The 24,664-nt window shown below is 45.7% G+C and overlaps 2 protein-coding genes across 2 annotated transcripts; both read right to left on the reverse strand.

Moving 5' to 3' along the window:
• Positions 1-574: 574 nt before the first annotated feature.
• On the reverse strand, positions 575-1,288 carry cldn34a (claudin 34a; the record flags this gene model as incomplete). Its single annotated transcript, XM_080519741.1, has 1 exon — positions 575-1,288. One exon carries the CDS (start codon positions 1,286-1,288, stop codon positions 575-577), a length of 714 nt encoding a protein of 237 aa, XP_080375867.1.
• A 3,720-nt stretch (positions 1,289-5,008) lies between these two features.
• On the reverse strand, positions 5,009-23,558 carry LOC308147529 (protein Shroom2-like; the record flags this gene model as incomplete). The annotated part of the gene is made up of 10 exons (XM_080519742.1): positions 5,009-5,469; positions 5,584-5,856; positions 7,973-8,147; positions 8,308-8,802; positions 9,330-9,893; positions 11,739-11,794; positions 12,237-14,502; positions 14,601-14,723; positions 22,490-22,638; positions 23,379-23,558. 10 exons carry the CDS (start codon positions 23,556-23,558, stop codon positions 5,197-5,199), a joined length of 4,554 nt encoding a protein of 1,517 aa, XP_080375868.1. The 3' UTR covers positions 5,009-5,196.
• Positions 23,559-24,664: the final 1,106 nt, after the last annotated feature.

The raw sequence follows: 24,664 nt of genomic DNA on the forward strand, positions 1-24,664 counted from the left end.
AGAAATGTTTATATGAAAATACATGTATTGTGCAACCATGACGAGCAAACCTCAGACCCTACCAATCTTCAAGGTCAAGGTCAGGTCACTTGGTGTACTGGAGGTTATCCCTGGAGTGTGTCTCATGTGTGTATAAAATTTCAGAGCCCTAGCTCAAAAACCTAGGCCTCCAGAGCCCAAAATGTGTTTTTAAGCACTTCGTGACCCTGCAACCTACTTAATATGCAAATTAGGTCAAGGTCACGATAGTATCCCTTCCCCCTCTGAGATGTATCCACATGTGAAGTTTGGTCACTGTGGGCCCAGGGGTTGCCGAGATATAGGTAGAAACGTTCGAACGGACGGCCGTACGGACGGAGACTGTTTCAAGATCCCCCTTCGGGGCCTATCAGCCATGGCGGGGGATAAAAATGTGAACGCGGAGAGAATTGTTCTATAATCTCATCCCGTCGTGGCGCCGTTTCCTGGTTCAGGACGGCGAGTCCATAAAGTGCTCGGTACAGCAGTCGCTCGTCGGTCCTGATGAAGACGATGTAACCTATGAACCGTGGTGTCGGGTAAAGACTACAGGAAGTCACAAGCGTTCGTGTGATTGGAACACGGGGTTGTCCTTCCCCTTGAGGACCGCCAACGCCGTGCCGGCCGGCGCCACGGCGCCGTGCGTCCACCGCTCAGCTCTTTTCGGAGCCTTGTACTTGCAGAAGACGACGCCGGAGACGAGCATGAGGGCGGCCCCCACCAGCCCCACCGCGATGCCGCAGCCGGCGTGCTGCGAGGCGGGCGCCGGCGGCAGCTTGAAGTCGGGGGGGAAGTCGATGGTCTGGTTCCTCGCCACCGACGTCAGGTTCCAGAGGAGGGGCACGAGCGCCATGGCGGCGGCCAGGAGGCACAGCGCGCCCGTGGCGACGAACCACGCCGAGCCCTTCGCCACGCCGAAGTAGACGTTCCTCATGGAGTAGACGCCGCCGGCGTTCCCGCCGAGCCCCACCAGCACGGACAGCAGCATGAGGACTTGAGCCGCCACGATCTCCGGCGGCGCGAAGGCCGCCGTGGCGTCGATGTACGTGCAGTGCATCACCCGGAGGCCCGGCGTCACCTCGGTGCGGCTGTTGAAGCACGCCCGCCAGACGCCCACCCACGCCACGCCCGAGCTGACCGCCTCGCTCTCCTCCACCAGCCACACCCGCCACTGGATGAGGCCCAGGGCCACGGCGGTCAGCGTCCAGCCCACGCTGGACGCCCACAGGGCGGCGAGCTGGGCGTGGGCCGTGTGAGCCAGGTAGGTCATGGGCGAGTCTCCGGACGCCGGCTCGCGGGCGAGGGCATGGCGTCCAGCCTCAGACTCTGACGGGATGGAAACAAGAGGTGGTGAGCAACCGCGGGATTATAATCCTGCCATAAACACATCATTTCATCACTTCCTGTTGCCCAATATCGTCCCACCTTCCGTTTTGCAACGAGACGACGACGCTTATTATTGACTGAGCAAATTCAGATTACAAACGTCCTTGGTCAAAGGAATATTGATTTGGAGCTTTTTGTTGTTAAATTGACGTTGTGTAGATCTCTCCTCCTCAGGCTCCTCCCCTTTATAATCCTTTTCTGTGATGTAGGAGGAAGGAGTTACACTTTAATTTTACACACAAACTAAAGACTCGAGTAACACATTAAGCCAGACATCGTTTTATTGTTTCACAGTCAACCAGAAAATATTTTTGTTTCTTTAAATTGTGGCTCTTTAATTGAAAGCTTTTCTATTTCTGTATTTTTAAGCCTCTTTAGAGGTCAAATTTTTTTATTTATTTCCTACCCATGTACAATTGATACGAGATGTTTTCAATCTCAGCCACGATTTGAAATAACAGTGAAACCCTTTCCAAGTCTTGCCTATAAAGAATTATTATAATAATAATGAATTAGGCTAAATGACCTTGTCTTATTAATATTGTCAATGTGAGCACAATTTATTATTATTTTTTATTATTAGAATTATTGTTAATTGTTTGCTTTTTCTGTGTTTTTTTTATTTTATTTTATTTTAGTTTTTTTTATGTATTTATTTATTTATTCTTATTGTGTTGGTGTTGCTGTTTTGTTCTTTCTTTGTGTTTACCGTCAAGAAGAAAAACGGGAAAAATGAAAATAGAGTTTAAAAAAAAAGAACAGAATTCACCATTCTCACGTTTTCAGTTTGACAGGCATGCTTTAAATATTAATATTACGTACTTGTAAATATAAACTTCCAATGTAATTTAACAAGTCCTTTGTTTGTCACAGACAATTATACACAGTGAAATGTGCCGTGAAATGTTTTTACTGCCTTTTCTACACCAAAATGAGAATATTAATAAGTGTAGAAAAGTAAAATAATGTTAATCTAAATTAAAGCACACATATATATACAATTAATAATTATTAAAATGTCAAATGCATATTTACAAGAGTGTTTGCTTTCTGGCAACTTAGGAATTTTAACAGCTCTTCAGCACAAACATCAAAAAAAGGTGATGGATTTGGGAGTATTCAGTGTAGAACTGAAACGTTTTTTAAATCCATCATCTTGATCCAGCTTTAGCTCATTTCCTCCAACAGTAAATAACCTTATCGGGCTTATTTTCTAAATAAGCTTCACAAATAATCCCTTAGATTTCAAATAATGAACAAATTATCATACATTTAAAACATTACCTTTTAGAAATAGTGCTTTAAAAACTAGATTTAAGAGTGAAACCATGTGATAAATGGATTTCCTGACTAATATCTATATAGAAAGTAGAATTGAATTCACGTACCTTGTTGTCGGGCTCCCGGTGAAGTCGTCTTCAAGAATTGGAACCGCCGGAGTGAAAACAATGAGCAGGGAGGCTTCTGATTCTTTTGTTGAGCAAAACGCAAGACTTCCTCATTGCCTAGATGCAGCTTCCTGGCAGGTGTGTGAGGCTGTAAATGATCAACAGGACTCAAACTCGGATCGGGATGCAGATTCGATGTCTGAGCATCACTGCCCTTTGCTTTAAAAGTAGATTTTTTTTTTCTTTCCCCCCCAGAAAAACTCAAAATATCCTGCACTATTGTCCACTGGGATATTTTAGTGAATCGGGGGGATCCAGACGCATTACAGGGAATAGAAACTGGATTAAAAGTTGAGATTCAAGTGTGGATTTGTCCACATTTCACCCGTTGAGCTCAGGGAACGTCAATAGGTTAAAAGTCGGCGTAAAGAAGGTGGGGCACGGATGAGTCCATCAAGGGAAAAAAAAGGTAATCATTTCTCCTCCAGCCATAAAAAACAGTCAAAAGGCAGTAAAATGTTTCCAGTTCAAAGCTGTAAAATCAAATGTTTCCATAATTTCGTCACTGCAGACGACACGGAAACCTCACATGATTATTCAACTATAACAATCATGACTGAGCAAAAAAATAAAAATAGTCTGCATTGGCCTCCAGCTCAAGATAAACAAGGAAAATAAAGAGATTTAAAAAAAAAAAAAGTCATTTTTAATCATTTTATTGCCTTTAATTTGGTGAATGAGCACACCACACAGGTGAGGTCAGTCCATGGAGATCACAGTAGGCACGTCTTTATGAAACTCTAAATAAGACCAAACCGCAGGGTAAAGTGCTAACTTTTCACTATTCGCCTTCAAAAACAGTATAAAATGTTCCGATCGTGAATCGGCGCTTCCACTATAAGCACCAAAAAAAAACAAAAAACGATATAAACGATTAATCCTTCAATCTAGCTCCTGGGTATAAAACAGAAGCAGCGTCTGCGTTCATTTACCATCAAAATCCACTTCGTATGCTAGCACAAGTTCAAGAATTGCACTCCAAAACGATACGCAAAGAAAAGAAAAAAGTAAAAGAAAAAGTGACACTTTCATTGTTTAATACGCTGAAGAATATTCCACTTCACATCTTGTTTGACAAGATGATAATACTTTGAAATCAAACTGAAGAATTTCACTAGAAAGCAAAAAATAAAATAAAAAAGGAGTGATATTTTACAGGGAAAAACATTTCCCCTTTAGTTCATTTATATGTTTTCAGAAAGGCTACAATAAATAACTAAAAACAACATGAGCGATCATTACGAACCCGGCAGCAGAATTCTGAAAGGACACAAATAAATAGGTAAAACCGAAAACGCTGCAGCGTGACGGGGACAAGTCGGTTTGAGTTTGTCGTGTTTCACACTTAAAAGTTTCAATAGAAATACTTGAAAAATCAAGGACCGGATTTTGTTTTTCGAGAGAATCGCAGTGATCGACACGCGTACAAATGCTGCTAACGTGGTGGTGGTGGTGTGGGGGGGGGGGGAATACCTTGCGGTGAGCAGGTGAGCGACCTCCAGCCTCTGGGAGCGTCAGGGTGTGAGGCCTGCCGCTCCCACGCACCTGATTCCAATCAACGAGGAGCGCCTCGATTCCAATCAGGTGCGTTGGACTGAATCTACTTCCTGGCCTGTGTTGCCAGATTGGGCGGGTCTCCCCCCCACAATTCTCTTAACATTTTGACTTCCTTCATCGAGTGTGTTCATGTACATGACTTGTTCACGGGCTGAGATTTGGTTCTGGTCTTCATTGAGGTGTGTGGGTCTTCCCGTCGTTTGGGCTGGAAACGGCGAGTCAGACCTGGCAACCCCGCTGACCAGCCGGGCATCTGTATTCCGTGAGGTCAGGGCTCTGGGGGGGGGGGGGGGATCACGTTCACACGGCAGTCTCACGCAGGATTATGCAGTTTGATAAACTGTGACCAGTTAACCTGTATGTCCTGGCTTTCAAAATAAAAGCCCCAAACCCCTTCAAAATAAGTCATATTCTATTAAAATTACAACGTGGACTTCAAAATGGGTATTAAGTGCTTAGCTAGGCTTGGAGGCTTTCGAAATAAAAGCCCCCATTTTTTTTTTTGTCAAAATAAAACTCATTGTTTATTAAAAATGACGCTTAAAACATGAATAAAAGGTCAACGATCACGCAAAGAAATAGGAATGGAGCGTGGAGACGTGCAGTGTGAACGTAGTCCGAGCTCCAGAGCTGCAAGATCCATTTGGTTTGAAGAAAAAAAAAAAAAAAAATGCTACAGGGATGGCCGTGAGATCACGGAGAACATCTCTCGCTGCCGAACGGGAGGTAACTTTTTCGTCCCATGCGCGGGGACCCCGGGAGGAGGACTCGTCCCCGGCGGACGGCGTCAGAGCGGCGGCCTCTGCTCCAGCGGCAGACTGTCCACCAGGCACTTCAGCTGCTCCTCGCCCAGCTTCATCTTGTCCTCCAGCTTGCGCTGCTCGATGATGAGCGCCGACTTCATCTTCACGAAGTGCCGGTAGTCGTCCAGGCTCTCGGCGCCCAGGTGGGCCTCCATGGCGCCGGAGACCAGCTGCTCCCGCCGGTCCAGGTTCTCCTTCAGCTCCTTGGCGTCCTCGTGCTGCCGCATCAGCAGCTTGCGTTTGTCCGTCAGGGTCCGCTGGGGGAGGGGGGGGAGGAGGTTAGTCGCTCACAAAGATACAGCGCAACACTTTCCTTTAACGGTGTAGTGAAACGTCGCCGTGGAAACGGGCCTCAATGCCTAACTGCTCACCTTCTCCTCGGGCGGAGCTTCGTCCTCCAGGCTGTTGAGGGCGTTCTCCACCCGGGCGAGCCGCCCCGACAGCGACAGCAGCAGGCTCACCACCTTGTCCAAGTCGCCCACGAACATGCGGAACTTGTCGAGCTGGTTGGGCTGACAGAGGCGCTGCACGGTGGCCTCCACCTCGCGGCCCAGCGCCTCGTTGTCCTCCACGTCCTCCTGCAGGCTCTGCCGCGCCTCCCGCAGCACCGCCAGCTTCCTCGCCAGGCTGGAGATCAGCTCTTGCTGGAGGGGAGACGGAAACAACAGCCTCTGTGGAGGAGTGAATGGCGGTACGGTGGCCCAGCAGGGCCAGCAGGGCAACGCCGCAGCAAAAAAACAACAATGCAACAGTAAAAAAAAAACAAAAAAAACAATAATAATGCACCAGCAAAACAATAACAACGCAACAGCAGCAAAAACAACAACAAAAAGCAAAAACAAAAGAGATGAAAATTCACAAACACTTGTATTGTAGCTTTTTGTTTTGTTGTCATTTGTTGTTGTGTTGTTGGTTTTTGTTGTTGTTGCCATTTGTGTTGTAACTTATTTCTGTTATATTGTTGTTTTTTTCTTGTGGTATTGTTGCTTTTTTTGTTGTATTGTTGATTTTGCTGTTGCTTTTTGTTGTGTTGTAGTTTATTTCTGTTGTATTGTTGCTTTTTGCTGTTGTATTGTTGCTTTTTGTTGTTGTATTGTTACTTTGTGTTGTGTTGTAATTTATTTGTTAAATTGTTGCTTTTTGCTGCTGTATTGTTGCTTTTTGTTGTTGTATTGTTACTTTGTGTTGTGTTGTAATTTATTTATGTTATATTGTTGCTTTTTGCTGCTGTATTGTTGCTTTTTGCTGTTGTATTGTTACTTTGTGTTGTGTTGTAATTTATTTCTGTTATATTGTTGCTTTTTGCTGCTGTATTGTTGCTTTTTGTTGTTGTATTGTTGCTTTGTGTTGTGTTGTAATTTATTTCTGTTATATTGTTGCTTTTTGCTGCTGTATTGTTGCTTTTTGTTGTTGTATTGTTACTTTTTGTTGTTGTATTGTTGCTTTGTGTTGTAATTTATTTCTGTTATATTGTTGCTTTTTGCTGCTATATTGTTGCTTTTTGTTGTTGTATTGTTACTTTTTGTTGTTGTATTGTTGCTTTGTGTTGTAATTTATTTCTGTTATATTGTTGCTTTTTGCTGCTGTATTGTTGCTTTTTGTTGTTGTATTGTTGCTTTTTGTTGTGTTGTAATTTATTTCTGTTATATTGTTGCTTTTTGCTGCTGTATTGTTGCTTTTTGTTGTTGTATTGTTACTTTGTGTTGTGTTGTAATTTATTTCTGTTATATTGTTGCTTTTTGCTGCTGTATTGTTGCTTTTTGTTGTTGTATTGTTACTTTTTGCTGTTGTATTGTTACTTTTTGCTGTTGTATTGTTACTTTTTGCTGTTGTATTGTTGCTTTTTGTTGTTGTATTGTTACTTTGTGTTGTGTTGTAATTTATTTGTTAAATTGTTGCTTTTTGCTGCTGTATTGTTGCTTTTTGTTGTTGTATTGTTACTTTGTGTTGTGTTGTAATTTATTTATGTTATATTGTTGCTTTTTGCTGCTGTATTGTTGCTTTTTGCTGTTGTATTGTTACTTTGTGTTGTGTTGTAATTTATTTCTGTTATATTGTTGCTTTTTGCTGCTGTATTGTTGCTTTTTGTTGTTGTATTGTTGCTTTGTGTTGTGTTGTAATTTATTTCTGTTATATTGTTGCTTTTTGCTGCTGTATTGTTGCTTTTTGTTGTTGTATTGTTACTTTTTGTTGTTGTATTGTTGCTTTGTGTTGCAATTTATTTCTGTTATATTGTTGCTTTTTGCTGCTATATTGTTGCTTTTTGTTGTTGTATTGTTACTTTTTGTTGTTGTATTGTTGCTTTGTGTTGTAATTTATTTCTGTTATATTGTTGCTTTTTGCTGCTGTATTGTTGCTTTTTGTTGTTGTATTGTTGCTTTTTGTTGTGTTGTAATTTATTTCTGTTATATTGTTGCTTTTTGCTGCTGTATTGTTGCTTTTTGTTGTTGTATTGTTACTTTGTGTTGTGTTGTAATTTATTTCTGTTATATTGTTGCTTTTTGCTGCTGTATTGTTGCTTTTTGTTGTTGTATTGTTACTTTTTGCTGTTGTATTGTTACTTTTTGCTGTTGTATTGTTACTTTTTGCTGTTGTATTGTTACTTTGTGTTGTGTTGTAATTTATTTCTGTTATATTGTTGCTTTTTGTTGAGTTGTACCTTTTTCTGTTGTGTTGTTGTACCTTTTTGTGTTGTGTTGTTGCTATTTGCTGTCGTGCTGGGCCACCGTAGTAATTGAGTCTCAGTGGGCGAACGTTTACCTTTTTACTGGCAAGATCGACGTCCAGCTCGTCCTCAGAGTCCTGCTCCTCCAGCTGCTCCTGCATGTCCTTCATCTTGATGAGGAGCTCGGCTTTGGGAGCCGACGTGTTGTAGTAGGAGGAGCTGGGGACGAGAGAAGACGCCGCCGATAGAGACACGTCGTCCTCCTCCCTCCTGAGACACACACACAGAAATCGTGGGGAAACTGTTGTGAGCAGCCAGAACGAATTGAACAATATCTCCATTTGGCCACCAGAGGGCAGGCTGGGTGCTTGTGGCCAAAACTTTAAACCCAATTCTCTGAGATTCTCCTGAAAAACAGAAGTCGTCCCACCTGTCTGTGCTCCTGGGGGACGATGTGGGCAGCCTGGATCCAGCAGAAGCCCTCCTGCGCTGCTGGGCCCCCTCCAGGATCTGCTCCTCCTGAGGGAAGAGCCCCTCCATCAGGTCCATGGTGGTCTTCCTGCCGGTCTGGTCCAGGATGTCCACCAGGGACTTGTCTTTGCCCATGATGTCTCGGGCCAGCTCCTCCCTCTTGGCGTCCTCCTCCGAGCCGGACCCGGGGACCGGCTCCTGGACCGGAGCCGGAGCCGGAGCCTGACCGGGGTCCTGGGCTGCCTGGCGGGTGTAGGCGCTGAACAGGGAGGAGCCCGGCCGCTCGGCGGTGCTCAGAGAGGGGATGTGGGGGGGGAAGTGGAAGAAGCTGCAGGCCTGGTTCTGGGGCAGGTAGGCCCGCCCCTCCCGCTCGGCGCTGCTCTCGGAGTGGACGATCCTCACCGGGACTTTCCTCACCGGACTGCTCACGTCCATCACGCCTTCATTTTCGGACCTGGAGAGCAAAATCACACAACCGTCACTGTGACGTTGCAGTGAAATGCACCATTTTCTTCTTATTGAGATCATAGACGTGGTTTAATTTCCTTCTATGTATTTAATTCAACCTCAAACTACACAAAAACTGTGACAAACATATTTCAAACTCATATTCTTTCAACTGTTTTTGACAACTGATCCTAAAAATTGGGATAAAATGTTCTTTTTAAAAACAACACCGCTACGTAACAACTGTGAAGGAGAGGACACATCGCAGGCTGGATCTGCAGTGGAAATCAAAGCCGTGTGGCTTCAGCTAAATTACAGCAACAATCAATCTCCCGTCTTCCGTCCCGTGGCCACATTTCAAATCTCAGCCACATGCTGCCGCTTCTGCTGGAGCCTCCGGGAGCCTTTTCTTCGCTGGACTTGTTTACGTGAAGCAGGAACTCAAAAGCCTCTTTAACCGGGACGGGAGGGAGCGGCTTTGCGTAAACAAGGAACAGCGAGGAGACGTGGGGCTCCGCCGGCTAAGCTGCTTACCTGGGAGGTGAGTCATCTCGCACGGACACGGCGGGCGGTTGGTCGGTCAGCCTCGGCGGCGCAATCTGCGGCGAGGGCGAGCGCGCTCGCTCTCCTGCGGCGAGGGAGAGGGCGGCGGTCCCGGGGCGGAGCGGGGACGGGGACGGCGGGGAGGTCGATCCGAGCCGCTCCGTCTCCTCCAAGCCTCCTTCGCTCACGTCCGGCGCCGACATCCTGCCGGGGCGAGGGGAGCCGGCCGGGGCGTGGCCGGCGGCGGCGGCGGCATGGCGCTGGGTGTCGGAGCCGGACAGAGGCTGGAGCGCGGCCGGCTCTGCCTGGGCGCCGGCGAGGAATTCCTGGGAGGAGGATGTGGTTTCTGGGCCTAAATGGGGCCTGGGTGGTGGCGGGAGGCTCTTGGCTCGCTGCTCGGAGCCGGGGCAGGGTGCATTGTGGGAGGGACTGGCAGCGTCTGGGTTGGCTCTGTGGTCAGGGAGGCCCGAGACGATGCCCCCGTCTGTGGGGGCTGACGGGACCGGCTGTGGGCTGTGGTCGGACTCGTATGGCGGCCTGTTCTCCGTCTTCCCGCTACAGGTCAAAATAAAGACAAAGATAGTCTTCAGCTGCGGCTTGTAAATACACAGAAATATATAGAAATACACAGAAATATATAGAAATACACAGAAATATAAAGAAATACACAGAAATATATAGAAATACACAGAAATATATAGAAATGCACCAAAATATATAGAAATGCACCGAAATGCATAGAAATACACAGAAATATATAGAAATGCACAGAAATATATATAAATACACAGAAATACATAGAAACGCACAGAAATACATAGAAATGCACAGAAATACATAGAAATGCACAGAAATATATAGAAATGCATCAAAATATATAGAAGTACACAGAAACACATAGAAATGCACAGAAATATATAGAAATACACAGAAATACATAGAAATGCACAGAAATACATAGAAATGCACAGAAATACATAGAAATACACAGAAATATATAGAAATGCACAGAAACACATAGAAATACACAGAAATATATAGAAATACATAGAAATATATAGAAATACACAGAAATACACCAGGTCTGACACCCTTCCCATCTTCTTTTTTGTTTTTAGCAATTCTAACACTTTCAGATTTGTTACATCCACCAAATATGTAATAAAATCATTTGTTCGTCTTTCTGGATGTCTGTTAGCAAAATAATCCATGGATGGATGGATGGATGGAGAAACTAATTTTCCATAAAATTTCGGAGGTGATCTGGAAAAAAAAAGTTCTGTGTCTCCGTCAACCTTTGGTGGAAACCTCTGCTTGCTCTTGGATTTTTTTTAAACAAATTTACCACCTTCTAACTTATAAGTGCCGATTTTAGCCGTTTTAACCATCTTAGCCAGGAGAGTCTTTTGGAAAGTCTTTTTGGTTTTCCAGGTGTTGGCTGGTTCGCGTTTGGATTACATGCAAACGGAGACTTTAATACTTTCTGTAAATAAGTGTTTTTCCTTGTCGGTGTCCCACGTTAAAGCTCTTTCTCAAACGCCAATGTGAGACTTTACGGTGGGAGACGGGGAAAGTGACACCGGTGAAGTGACGGCGTTTGCTCGGAGGATAAAATTGCGACGGCGATTATTATTTGCCATTGATATGCAGATTATCACAGACCTGATCGGTTTGCTTTTATACGACGCAGGCAGACAAAAATATCTTAGAAAGATGAAATTCACACGTGAACATTATTAAAAAAAATGGAAACGTGATAAATTCATAGGGAACGTGGGAAGAATATCCTCGGTTGAAACAATATCCCGACACTGCTACCTGGTAAAAAAAAAAAAGGCGTCCAGTGTAACATTAGAAAAGACGAATTTGAGGAAACACTTGAGCAAACACCTCCTACTGTAAGCCTGCTGGTTGAATTTCTTTTTTTGTTCTGAAAAGCTCAATGTAACACCTCGCACACAGGGTAGTACGTCAACAAAGACGCCAAGGCCGAGGATGAATTTCCACATCAGGCTGAGACACTGATCACGTACTCCACGAAGGAATTTGTCCCTTTGTCCGCGGAGGTTATGGACAAACTGATATACTCCCACCCGCCTTGAATCACCTGTACTTGCTGAGAAAACGTTTGTAAAAACCCCAAAAGGTACTGTTCTCCTCCACATGAGCTCCAGCAGCAGAGGATCAGGTTAGAAAACAAAAAGCTTCTAGTATAACAGAAGACGATCACTTCCTTTAACGCGAGGAAACCTGAAAAACACTAAACGCTGCTCTTTCCGCATGAAACCATATTTATCCACGTTTGACCTAAAATTTATGAACAACACCCTAAATTCCAATCATTTTGAGATATTTTGTGGAGATAATGCACAAATCGGATGCTTCCTCTGTTGGTCTCACCTGATGGTTAAGCTGCTCTGCTGTGTTTGAGAATCACTCCATGGACAAGGAATCTCCTGAAAGAGAGAATAAAGACTTATTAAAGACTTTTCAAATGGAAAAGTGTCATTGGATTGTCCAAACACTAAATCAACGCTGCAAACCAAAGTTCAGCCGAGTGTTAAAGCGGTCATATTATGCAGAATTCACTTTCTAATGGTCTTCCAATGGTAATAATCGACACAGCAGATTCTCAATGCAGCTCCTATGATCCAATATTCTAATGGATGAAAATGAAGGAGAAAGCTGGATTTGGCGTGATAAACTTTGAATAAAATGTTTTTGGAGCAACAAGACCATGTGAAAGTGTTAAAAAGCTGTAAAATAACAACACATCAGGACTTAAGCTCGCTTATTCAAGTATCCATCATCGGCAAAGGGACAGAAAGAGCTGCAATCTATCCCTGGTGAAAAATGGATCCCAAAAAGTAATGAAGAAATAAGCTTTTCTACCATCACCTGTGTGTAGAAGTCTGCAGAGGGAGAAGATCTGGACCGCTCGTGGATGCAGACAGTCTTTTCCTCGGTACCTGCGTCCAGGATGTTCTCCGCCGAGTGATACCGCCCTTGCGTCTTGACCTCCAACGACTTCTTCTGCTTGTTCCACGTGGCCTGGAATTCCGCGAAAGTGCCCAGCCTTTGCTGCTCCAGCAGGAGCTGCCTGTGTCTCGGACTCAGGAGGTCGGGGTCTGTGGATGGTTCGGCCTCGTTTGGCTCTCTCGTTTGGGCTCCTTCCTTGGACTCATCGAGATCCGTGTCCAGGTTTGCACTCTGACCGGACTTCAGTACAGGCCTGGAAAAAGCAGGTCTGGTCTCAAAGAGCTTTTGCTGTTCCCCAAATGAGCCTGTTTGAGATTCACCCTCCATCCCGACTTTGTCCATCTTGTCGGGCTCTGAGAAAGAGTGTGTCCTCTTAGCCAAGTGGAAGCGCTTGCGTCCTCTGATACGACCACTTGAAGCTTTAGCCACGGGTACTTCTGGTCCCACGGGCTCCAGGTCTCGTCTCTGGAAGGACGTGGCTTTTAAGACCCTGGCTTGAGCCTCTTTTAAATGGTCCTTGTAAGTATTAGAGGAGGAGACTCCAGAGGATGTCAAGGCCCCAATGGATCTCCACTCTTCCGTGTCCTCGTCCTCTGCGTCACAGGTCAGGGTCGCGGCGCTGCGGCTCTTCTGGAGCTGCGCTCGCTTCTGCTGGATCTCTTTGCGGAGGGTGGTGGCATAGCGGTCGCTGCGTCGGCTCGCCTTCCCACTGCCGGTAGCCACGGTGTCGCCGGCGTCCAGCGTGGACGCGACGCCGGCGGCTGCTGGCTGCCTCTCGGCCAGACTCCTGCTCTCCTGGGTGAGGGAGTGGAGAAGAGGGGTTTTCAAGGGGGATATCCGGTGGTCTTCTTGAGGTACCCACGGATCTTGATGTCGTGAAAGGCAAACCTTATGTTCACTGCTTTGCTGGTGTGTTGGAAGGTGTCTTTTAACGTCGAAGTGCGTTTCACTTCTCTTTGCAGCATCTTCCGAGGCTTGGTGGTCATAATGGAGGCCATTCCCCAGATGGGAATGACCGTTGCGCTCCTTATTTTCACTGTAAGGCATCTGGGAATGAGGTAGAGAGTACTTTGCCTTAACGTTCATCTTCAAGGAGCTTGAGAAGCCTGCTTCATTGTTCTGCCCCCATTGGCTCTTCTCCGTTTCCCCTCTCCAGCCCTCCGCTTTGCCCGGCCTGGCCTTGTGCTCAGTAGTCTGGACCGAGTGTTTACTGGCCAGACTCTGCCAATACTTGCTGTGGCCCACGCTTTCCAGGTTGGTGTTCCCGGCCGAAGTCGCAGTGGAGTGCCGTACATGCTTGCGGCTGAAAGCGTTGGTGGGCAGATCCTGGAGGCTGCGATAGTAGCTTCCGACGCTCTGAGTCTTGGCGGGAGGAGCGGTCCTGTTCTGCAAGTAGAAGGGGCTTTCGTCGCTGTACTGCCTCTGGTGAGCCGGCAGTTGGGCGCAATGAGACTGTCTGACGTCACAGCTGGACAACGAGAAGAGTTTATTGGGGTGAAGCTGGTTGTGGTTGTGATCGGCCGTCTTGTTGGGATGGGGGAACTCTTTGGCGGGCAGAGGGTTGACGCTACGTCTGGATTCGGAGGGTTTCTCGTGCGGAGGTCTGAGGCTGCTGTGGTTCGTACCTTCGGTCAGTTTTTCTGCCGACCTGCCGTGGCTCTTCGCCAGACCACCGGGCCCTTCGGAGTAAGGGAACACCTTTGTCGCGACAAAACTGTCACTGCGCAGGGGAGGGGGTGGGGGAGGAGGCGACTGGGACTTTTTCTTCTCTGGTACCTGCCACACTGGGCCGATACTGGCTCTACCTGCGATAGACACCCGAGACGCAGGCTGCTCGTCTGGCCTCGGCACCTCCCAGCCTCCGTTCCCCAGCGTCGGCTGCAGGTACCTCAAAGACCCTTCACTTTGAATTCCTTTGAAGAAGATATTCTCGGTACTTGTGCCCTTCCGGGGGTCGTGAACAGGGGGGCTGGAGCCAGAGGAGAAACAGCTGAAGGCGGAGTCTCTTTTGCCTCCTGGCTCAGAGAACGGCTCGACACTGCCGACGTATTTAACCGGAGACAGACGACCTGGTGGGTAGGGGTGGGGGGGCCGCTCCAGCCTCTCCATGTTGTTCACTGAGCTGAACTGACTGGCCTGCTGCTGCTCTGTGATCGGCTCCTCTTGGTTCGACGTCTCTTCAGGCCTGCGTTCAAAGAAAATCCACCACACCCCCCCGGAAAATTACCATCTGAATTCTCTGCCCTCTTTAATGCTGAGTAAAGCTGAAGTTGTAAAGCTCACTTTGCTTCATGTTTTGGCTGCCAGACTGGTGCCGGGGAGGCCTCTCTCCTGGCAGGATCAGTCTCCTCTTCTGTCAATTTGGACGAGTGCCAGGAATGAGGCCGCGAGCTCGGATCATTCTTTCTGTGAAACACAGAGGCAACAGGACACTTTAAACAACCAGGGAGTATTTGACAACTTAACTTCTGACATTTTCCAGGTTTTTTTTTTTTTTTTCTTTAATTCCCAGAAAAAAAGACGGCAGGATTTCACGGAGTTCAAGAGTTTATCATTTCTTCATGCGCCAAATGGGGCAACCCCATCCATCTCCGACAACATTTCACTGTGTACTTCCACTACCTAGTTTAAATAAGAGCAAGGACAGGTTGGTGAGAACACCAACTTTGACTTCGAATACAAGTGATTCCAGTCATCCTTAGGCTGTAGGGAATTTTTCAAATGTTTCTTTGAACATATCTATAATTTAATAGCAGCGCTATTTATTATATTCTGTTTGGTATGAAGTTATGACATTACATTTATTCATCCTCACAAAGCTTAAGAGCAGTTTGTCTTTTTTATCAACTGGATTACGTTTAAATTGCTTTCTTTTGCTTGGAGACAACTGGAACCTGGAATTCACAATAGAAAGCATAAAACCTGATTCTAGGATAACGTCGGGTAAAGTTTTCTTCCACAGTCCAAAGACGTGCAGATTAGGTGAATTGGTGTTTTGAAATGTACCAACTGGACATGGATTTTTACCAGCAACTTATTCAATTAGTTAAAAAAGTCAAAACGTCCACAAGAAAGAGGTTTGGTCCATTTTGGCGCTCTTAATCCAGGATACACAGCAGTCACATTCGTGTTGGGTTCAATGAGACCAATGAGATATGATTCATCGCCCAAACATTTGGTCAGAGCCCCACAAAAGGTGAGCGTGACGCTTTCACATACCCTTTGAAGCGGTTCTTCCTGGAAGGCATGTTGAAAAGGAAAAGATCTTCAGTCACATCAACAAAAGCGTCAAGAAACCGTCACGACACAAACACTGGGGGGGCGAACGACACAGAACTGACGACGGCGTCGCAACCAAAATCGGCCATTTTTGGTTGTGACGCGACACAAACGTACACAAATCGATGGCACCAAACAAAAGGAGCACAAAGTCGATGGCCACAGATCACCATCGGGGACTAGCATCTATAGCACGGCGAGCCAAGGAGCCGGTACCTCATAGAGCTTCGTAAAATCTTGGTGAGGAAGCTCCTCGCCACATGAACCTCAGTTTCTGACGGCATCGCGCGTGGCGACACAACATCGACCATTTTAGCCCTGATGGCCAACGAGTGAGGAGGAGAGAGAGGGAGAGAGAGAGAAGGGAAAGAGGACATGTTGGCATGAGTTGTGCTCGCAGCATTTGAAGTATGGGATCTGAACAGTCCAATTAAAAATGTTACCACCCAACTTAGAAACTATCCGATTGCCCTTCAGTAGCTGGTCATTGCGGTGTAAATAAAAAGAAAACGTTGACCATTTTCTCAAGTTTTAAGCTCTTGGACACGTCGCCTGTCTCACTGTAAAGGGTCGTCACAACGGGAAGGGGGAGACCTGCCACGGCCAGATGGCCCCCGATGGAGTTTAGCTGCTTTAGCTTTTAGAAATATTCAATGAATGTGGCTTTGCATACCCGGCGCGGAGCGTAATCTGCTCCCACAAGGCTCCAAAACCGCATTTATATCCAACCGGTGAGGTTAATGACTTAATCTCAGCACATACAAGACAAAAGAGTATACATACAGAAGCTTGGCCGTGTTAGATCACTGGGATTTTCTTTTTTTTACCAGATAGTTCAAGTTCAGGACGTCAAATAGAAGTAAAATATCCCGACCAGATGAGAGTTTACCCAACTGAAACTTTAACCCTGCCAGGCCACGACGGAGACGCCGCATTCTTTCCACAAAGGAATGCAGGGAGGTATTCAACCCCCCCCCCCTCCCTGATTTTAAGTGGGACATCAACACTGGCCATCTCCCAGGAGAATGGAGAAGGAATCAATACAAGAACATTGATGCTTCCAGACACAATTTTACTGGATTCTACACATAAAAACCATCAGTTTTTCATTCTGAATCTTGGGACTTTGATATCCTAAATGCACAGTTTGATAAATGTAAAGCTGCTGCCTATCGTTCACATTTATTTCACCTGTGAATCCTCAGTAAGGTTAAAACTTTCAGGTACGCTCTGGAAATGACAGATACCAACATATGAAACAAAAGTATTACGATTAAACTATCTGATAATACTATGAAAACGAAAACAAATAGAGTTATGTGATCATTTACTAGTCCCTAAGAATCCAGCAATACGTCCTTCCTATTACGGAAAGATTCACCAGGGTGTCACAACCTTCCAACATGAGCTTCTGAGGACTTTTATTATTGCAGGTTTGACAATTCTAATTCCCTCAACTTATCATAAACGTAGGTCTTTATGTCATAAAAGACTTATTTAGGGTCTATTATCAACATCTGGGCACATAAAGTAAAATAAATGCGCAATTCCAATTATTTTCCTGCGACTTGTAAAATGATCTCTGCGGCTCGGCGTGAACACACAAAGCGAGAGTTGTGTCGCCTCCAAACAAGAGCACAATGCAAATGCAAATGTACCGTCTTCTAAAGCGCCAAGGGGCCTATTGTCAGGGGCTACAGCTGGTCCGTCACAGATAGTCCTCAAGGGGAGGAGACGTCGGCTCCCAGGGCATGGAACCCCTCTCGACGGATACAGGCCACAGTCATCAAAACAGGGGAGGTTTCAGAGTAGAATCACAGGTTTGCTTTGTCAGTTAAGATTCTTGGATTGAAGATCCAGACTGAATCTGGAGGAGAGACACAGAAGGACTTTCTTGTCTGATCCCACAAACGAAACAGTCTTTTCGTGACGCATCCCGACACAAAAACATTGGACAACCCGAGCTGGAAAACCTCTGAAAGTGTGATTTACCATGCAAATTGTCAACTGACCACAATCCATTTGACATAATATGCTTGTAGCTGTGCTTTAAAAACGGGAGAGACACTGTTATGTCGTACTCAAGACACAGAAACAGCAACATTAAAGTGGCAGTCCGTATTGTTTTTAAAAGGACAAAAAAATATCAATAACTCACCAACTATCTCAAACAGTTCCCCTCCCAAAAATCACCAAAAACCAGAGAACAGGACTCCGACACTGCGTGGACGAGAGGAGGACGTCTGACGTCTCCATGAGTGGCTGCTCCTCGTCCTCCTTCACCCCGTATGAACGCACGCTCTCCACCTTGTGCCACACAGGAGATTTCTTGGGGATTATAAAAGGGAGGGGAGGTGGGGGATTTGAGACGAGGGGGTGGGTGGGGGGGTGGGGGGGGTGGGGGGGGGGGGGAGGAGTTATTGTCCCGTCCGGCGTCCTTGCTGTAATCCAGCGTTCGGGCCCCGGTGGAGCGCCACTGAGGCTGCTGGGAAAGGTGAATCAACACCATGCACTGCAAAAATCCCTCCGGAAAAAAAATATATACTAAAACAAGAAAATTAATACTTAAATAAGCAAAATTTTCTGTCAACAGAACAAGAAAATTTTACTCGACAAGATTTTCAAAAATAAGAAAAGGATTCTCGCCCCATAAGACCCAGCGTGGTCTTGAAAACGGCATTTTTGGACTCAAAACAAGTATTATTTTCATGTGTTATTATTAAAATAAGAAGATTGGGCTTATGAAATGCAAGTTCAGGCTTTGAATGCTGGTCAGTCGTCTTAAAATGAGAAAAAATGCTTGTTTTAAGCCCCTAACAGTACTTAGAACTAGTTTTTAATACTCAACGCCAAGACCATTCGAGCAAATAAGAAAATAAAGCAATAATCATCTTAAAACGAGAATAATAATCTTAGCGGACAATTTCGTTTTACGCAAAAATGACTTATTAGTCATTAGTCTCCACTCGGCCTCTGTTTTCTCTCCGTCGTGTCTTAGATTTCACGAGCACTTTGTTCCCCCCGCGGAGGACGTACATCAGCGTCCTTGTCAGCAAACAGAACAGGCAGGAATGTTTGGGCTCTGTTTTTGAGAGATACCAGCCAATGTCAGGCTGAGTGGGAGGAGAAGGGGGGGGGGCTGATGGTGAACTCTCAGATGTTTGGTACAGGTTTTAGATAGAAGCTACTGCAAACATTAAGACTGGAACAAGCACACGTGCACTTATTTGGCCTGTAAAATTGAATTTGACCGACCAGTTTATTAGAACGCAGACATGAAGGCATGGCTTCACCTCCGGAATCTTTGCAATGGAGAAAAACAAGTGGTTCCAGAAGCAAGATTTGACCAAATCTGGGAGTTTTTGTTGCGTTTCCTACTTTGATTGCTCATTTTGGAAAAGCTATATTTAAAATATTTAATATTAAAAGCTATATTTACATATACATTGTACAATCCTCCTCATATTTTCTTTATCATATAGTTTAAAGCACCCTGTGTCCATGTTTGGAAGTTGCTTTATTATTTAATTACATTTTCTACTTTCTCCATGTACTTGTTTTACATGGAACTGCTTTTATATATATTAATTTTAATTAATACAAAAATAAGTAAAAAGAGAGTGAAGGATCACTTCTCATGTCTGTATTTTAAGATGAAAGTTCTGGATTAAGTGGTTCCAGATAAAGACTTTACTACTACTGATTCTTTGACACATCAATATATAATAATTTCGTGAGGAAAAATGTAATCTCAGATAAATTCAACTTCAAATCAGATCATTAAAAGACTAACAAAGTCAATAAGAAGTAAAAAAAATAATAGCTTTATACTAAATAAATATTTACCAATACAACAAGCAACAACTGCTTGAATTAAGTAGATCATTTCAAGTTGAATGGGGCCAAAAGTTATCATGTAAAAAAACAAACGGAACAATAAATGATTTTCCTATTATTATATATCTTGATTTTTGTTATTTTTTTCAACAAAAAATAAATATAATACAAGAATAAAGTACAATTTGCTTCCTCTATTGATTGTGTAAACTATGGTTCCCGGTTAAAAACAGTAAGAAAAACATCTTATCGAGTTAAATATTTCAACATTTTGAAACACTGTATTATCAATTTTATGATAAATAGAAAAATGAAGAGAGATTTTCAGGTTTTAAACGGACAATCAAAGCATCTGTTTTGGGCTTTTTAACGGCACAAGTCCTTTGTAACTCGCTATCTAATGCACACAAAGCTTTGTTGGGATTTATCAGTTATTCCATCATGACTCTTTCAATCTGTGACATGTAACCCCCCCCCCAGGCCCCCCCCCCCGGAGGGCTCAGCGGTGACACATCCTGCTGATTCACCAGCTCGCCGCCCCGGTGGGCCGCCAGCAGCAGCTTGCTGCCCCCGCTGAGCTCCAAACACGGCGGCACAATAGAAAGTGCCAGCGTCATCACAGCTGGGCTTATCGGTGTGTGTGTGTGTGTGTGTGTGTGTGTGTATAACACACGCAATAAAGACACAACGCACTGTAAGCAGAGAGCAAACGCCGGGACGGCACGCGCCCGCAACATCTGGCTCACACCGACAACCGCTTGTTTATTCCCTCAACTGTTGATCCATGTCAAGAACTTCATTTCAATTAGAGCCTCTGGATAGAAAACGCGGCTCAAAAGCCTTCAGATCTGGATAAAACATGATTGCAGATCCAGATTAATAAATGACAAGATTTGCCCGGGTTAACAATTCACTTAAAAGTTCACTTTCCTCTCGGTCCTACCCTGAAAAACAATCAATAATTACCATTTTTGCCCTCGGCAGACGAAAACAGGCTTAAGAGCTGAAGCCCTCCAACACATAATTTGTAGGATGAAGTCAGTGTGATCTCCACGGCAATCAGAGTCACCGGGAAGGTGAATTTACCTGCGCTTGTGTCATCCACCTGTTTCCACTGGGTTCAAAACAGACTCTCTCAAAGCCTTCGAAGCAAAACTAACTCGTTGGTCCGGTGGACCAAATCCCCGAATCGGGAGGAAGATGCAGAAGAGGAAGTACCTTGTGATAGAATCTCCTCTTTGGGACCCTGAAAGCCGAACGGTGTTGCAGAGCGAGGAAGAGACCAACACACAGGAGAGTGGGTCGGAGACGCTAAAGCCCCTGAAAACAATAGGCTCTGCTGATACGGCCTATCCCGCTAAGCGGTGTCCACTCACCTAGGCAACAGGGACTATACCACTCCTCCTGCGAGCGGAGGGGGGGACCCACCGCTCAGCAGTGGCGCCTCAGACTCCCCCTCCGCCGTCTCGCTAAACAACTTCCAAAAACTTCCCCTCCCGGGCGCCGCCCGCCGTTTCCCCGCCGGACCCGGGTGGAGCGATTCCCCGGCGGAGGCAGGTTGTTGGAACGCCGGCGGTCCGCGTCCACCGTCTGTTGACTCGGCCTGCTGGGCAAAGCCGAGCCCACGCCTGTGGCTTTACAACTAGTAATTGGATTCAAGCTCTAATACTCGGCTGCCATTTGCCGGCGAGGAGGGGGAGCGTGTACTCCTGATGGGGACAGGACATCAGTGGCACATGAGTAAAAAAGAAACAAACAAAGAGAAAAACTTTTCAGGGCCATTTAGACGGGTTATACCGAAAGAGAGAAATCCGAAGAGACATGAAGCGAGAGTTTTGCTCATGAACGACTTAAAACCTGAGGAATGCAGCAAAACTAAGTTGTTTTAAAAAGAGTCATCAGCTGGTGTTCTCACATATTTAGTCTCCATTAAATTATCTATGAAATCAATTCTTCACATTTATTAGGAGAAAAAAAAAATCTATCAAATGTGGAGCTTGTTCTGACGCTTCTTCCATACCGTAACTTCTTCTCACGAGAGAGTTTGGACATTTTATTGGGTGCCAAGTACGCAAGTACGTACTTTCGCAATCCCTTGTCAAATGCATTATGGGTAATTTTGAGAACACATCCAGGTATTTCACGCGTACTCGACGAGACGTGTACCTTGGATCGGATCAGTACTTGAAGTAGGCCAGAACGCAAGTATGGGCACAAAGTACGCATGCTGAGAAACGGCATTTGACCGGTATGGAAGTTAGGCATGTGCCGGCCATGGGAACTGTCGATGATAGCGATAGCATAGCTATAGCTATGATAAATCCCGATAGCATAGCGATAGCTATGATAAATCCCAATAGCATAGCGGTCCTTTGCTCACACAAAAAATGAAAAACGACTAACCCCTAACTTTAACCGAGGTGGGTTTATGATATTAGCCTCCTGTGTTTGACGACAATCAAAGGACTCCTTTGAATTTTCAGTGTCATATAACTAAAGATCACCTCCACACATAATGACAGGCTCTCCACGCCAACAACACATGTTCAGCCTTCACACCCTTCAAGCCTTCGTACACTGTGTCCGCAGATGTGGACAAGGTGTCCTGACCTCCTGCTGGACCACCAATAGGGTCATAGCTGGTTTGATGTGGCGAGGTTTTGCTGGGGAGGGGGGGGGGGGTTGTTCCTTGCTGTCTAATTGACAAGTCATTATCTGGGGCTCCGCAATAACAGCGCTGGCCGGGGCTCAGCCGCCGCCACAATGCCGGCTCTTGTTTCCAGCCCCGAGGGGCAACCGGGCGGCGAGAGGCCCATGTGGAAGGTCGTCGTGCTCCTTGTTCTTCTCCGTACCCGTCGTAAGAGAAATTAATGTTTCGGGGACACGGTGTGCCCAACGCCAGCGTGTTACTTCATTCCACGTTGCCTCTTCAACATTTCAACGTCCCCCGAACAGCAGCTCGATCCAGACGGTCTCGTTTACGCACTTCACTCATCATTTACTTTTGACAATTGCTCGACACGTTCAACCCAACGAAGTCAAGTCGGCCGTCTTACCTCCGGACCACCAGGGTCAGGGTCTTGTGGGAGCTCTTCACCAGGCAGATGGCTTCCTGTCGAGAGCCACTGAGGGGGACGGCGTTGACGCTCACCATCTCGTCGCCGGCCTGGAGACGCACCGCCGCCGCCACGCTGCCCGCCTCCACCTGGACGGAGACGACAACGGCCCGTTTAGAGTCGTCCCTAACAGTGGCGTGCGACACCGCGAAGGTCCGGTATCGAAGCACAGGGCCGGTACCCGCCGATACCGCCACTACTTTTCACTCTTCACTCAACATTATGTCATCTCGTCTCGTCTGATGACATCCAAGACAACCAGAATTTCATGTTCCGGCGGCTGCAACCCGAGTGTTCTGATGAATATTTCAGGCAGCTGTAACCCGAGGTGCCTACCAGGCTTCACATGTCTGCCGTGTGTTTAGGATGATCAGGAGGAGAAATGTTTACCTTCGCCGATAAAAGTCAGGCGAAACTTTATTTATTTATTGCTTAGTTTGTATGCACGTGTCTTACCGACTTTTTCGCAACAAGTATCGACCAGGAAGTGTGTGAAACTTTCAGGTGGCGTTCCGTTTTGCGCCGCGGTTGGGTCAAAGGTCATGACAAGGTCAATAACTTAATTTCATCGCGACACAGTCAGTTTCAATCCGATGGATGTCCGTGAGCAATGACGGAAGGAGCGCTTGTGCTGGATCAAACAACCTTTGTAAATCTATTGGTTTCCACGGTGACAAATGTGAGTTCCATAGTGTGAACTGAGCTCCTCAAAGCTTTAAACCTCAAGTGCAATATTTCACACCTGCACTAAGCGTTCCAATTCTGCACGAGAAGTCTAAGCAACGACTCGGACTGAAGTGCCTGCAGCCTGAGCGTCCTCCTGGGCTACCTTGGTGATGACCAGGGGCTCTCGGTGCTCCGTGCCCCCCCTCAGCGTGAACCCCCACGGGGCTCTGCCCCGGAGCAGCACTTTCACCAGCTCGCCACTCTCCCGATCCACCACCTCCCTCCACCACTTCATCCTCCCTGCCGAGGCCCTCAGGTGGTCCCTGTAGTCCACGGCATCCATGATGCCTCGGGTGGAGTGGCCTCCATCCACATCCGCTCACTCTGGAGGATGAAAGCGAAATGAGGGTCTTGTCCTTATGTGACGTGGGACGTCTCCGAAATGGATTAATTATTAATAACATGTCAAGGTTGTCTTTGTTTCAACCTCGAAAATGAACATATTTAACAGTTTCCTTGCTCTAATTTAACAATATTTTTAAGTGTCTTATGTCAACCAATATTAACCACATTCTACGTCACCATGTTCACATAGATTACATAACAAATGATCCGCTTATTTACAATAATCGCCGCTATTGAAGCACTTAAAGGATATTTAACTTACTGTCAGATGGTTCTTTGGAAGAAAACAAACAAACAAAAAAAACTTTCCACAAAATGGCACAAATCCAGCAGCTGATCCGTCTTCATCCACGCCAACCGGTCATTTTAAACGTTCCTCGCGCGGTGAGCTTGAATTCCCAAGTGTTTTTTTTTTTTTTTTTAAAGAGGATCCGCTCTGCAGGGCTCATGTTGTGCTGCAGCACATTTGCAGCTCACTGGCGGATCACGTGTGCGTCAAAGTCAGCGTCGCTCCTCTTCAGAGCTGCCGTTCAACGGGGCACAGCGCCCCCTTCTGGCGCGATCTGGATGTGCGCTCAAAGGCTCCCGGCATTGCCCTAAGTGCAAACTTCAGATTAATAAGTGGATGTGTCAGAAATTCACAAGTTAACCCAGAAAAAAACCCAAACCGGAAGTCAATATTTTTGGAGAGCAGAGAGGAAAGGTCAAAGGTCAATGATCATCCTGATTCATCCAGACACAGGAAGGGGATTAATGCTCACAAAGTCCTTTTCAACAGGACTTTTATCTAAAAAAAATTAGGGCTTTTTAAAAATGACCACTAAAATTATTAGTAAGTAAGTAAAATGCACTTTTCACAGATAAAATCACAAAGTGCTGTACAGGAGAAAAGGTAAAAACAACAATATAAAATGTATATACATGTGTAAAATTAAAGTGACACTCGTGTAAAACCCATCAACCATTTTAAAAATGAGGAAGAACTGCTACAACAGGTAAAAAAAAAACAACTAAAAGAAAAAAAGCTTCACAATAGGAAAAATC

This window comes from Blennius ocellaris (assembly GCF_963422515.1).
Source record: "Blennius ocellaris genome assembly, chromosome: 24".
Lineage (NCBI taxonomy): Eukaryota > Metazoa > Chordata > Actinopteri > Blenniiformes > Blenniidae > Blennius > Blennius ocellaris.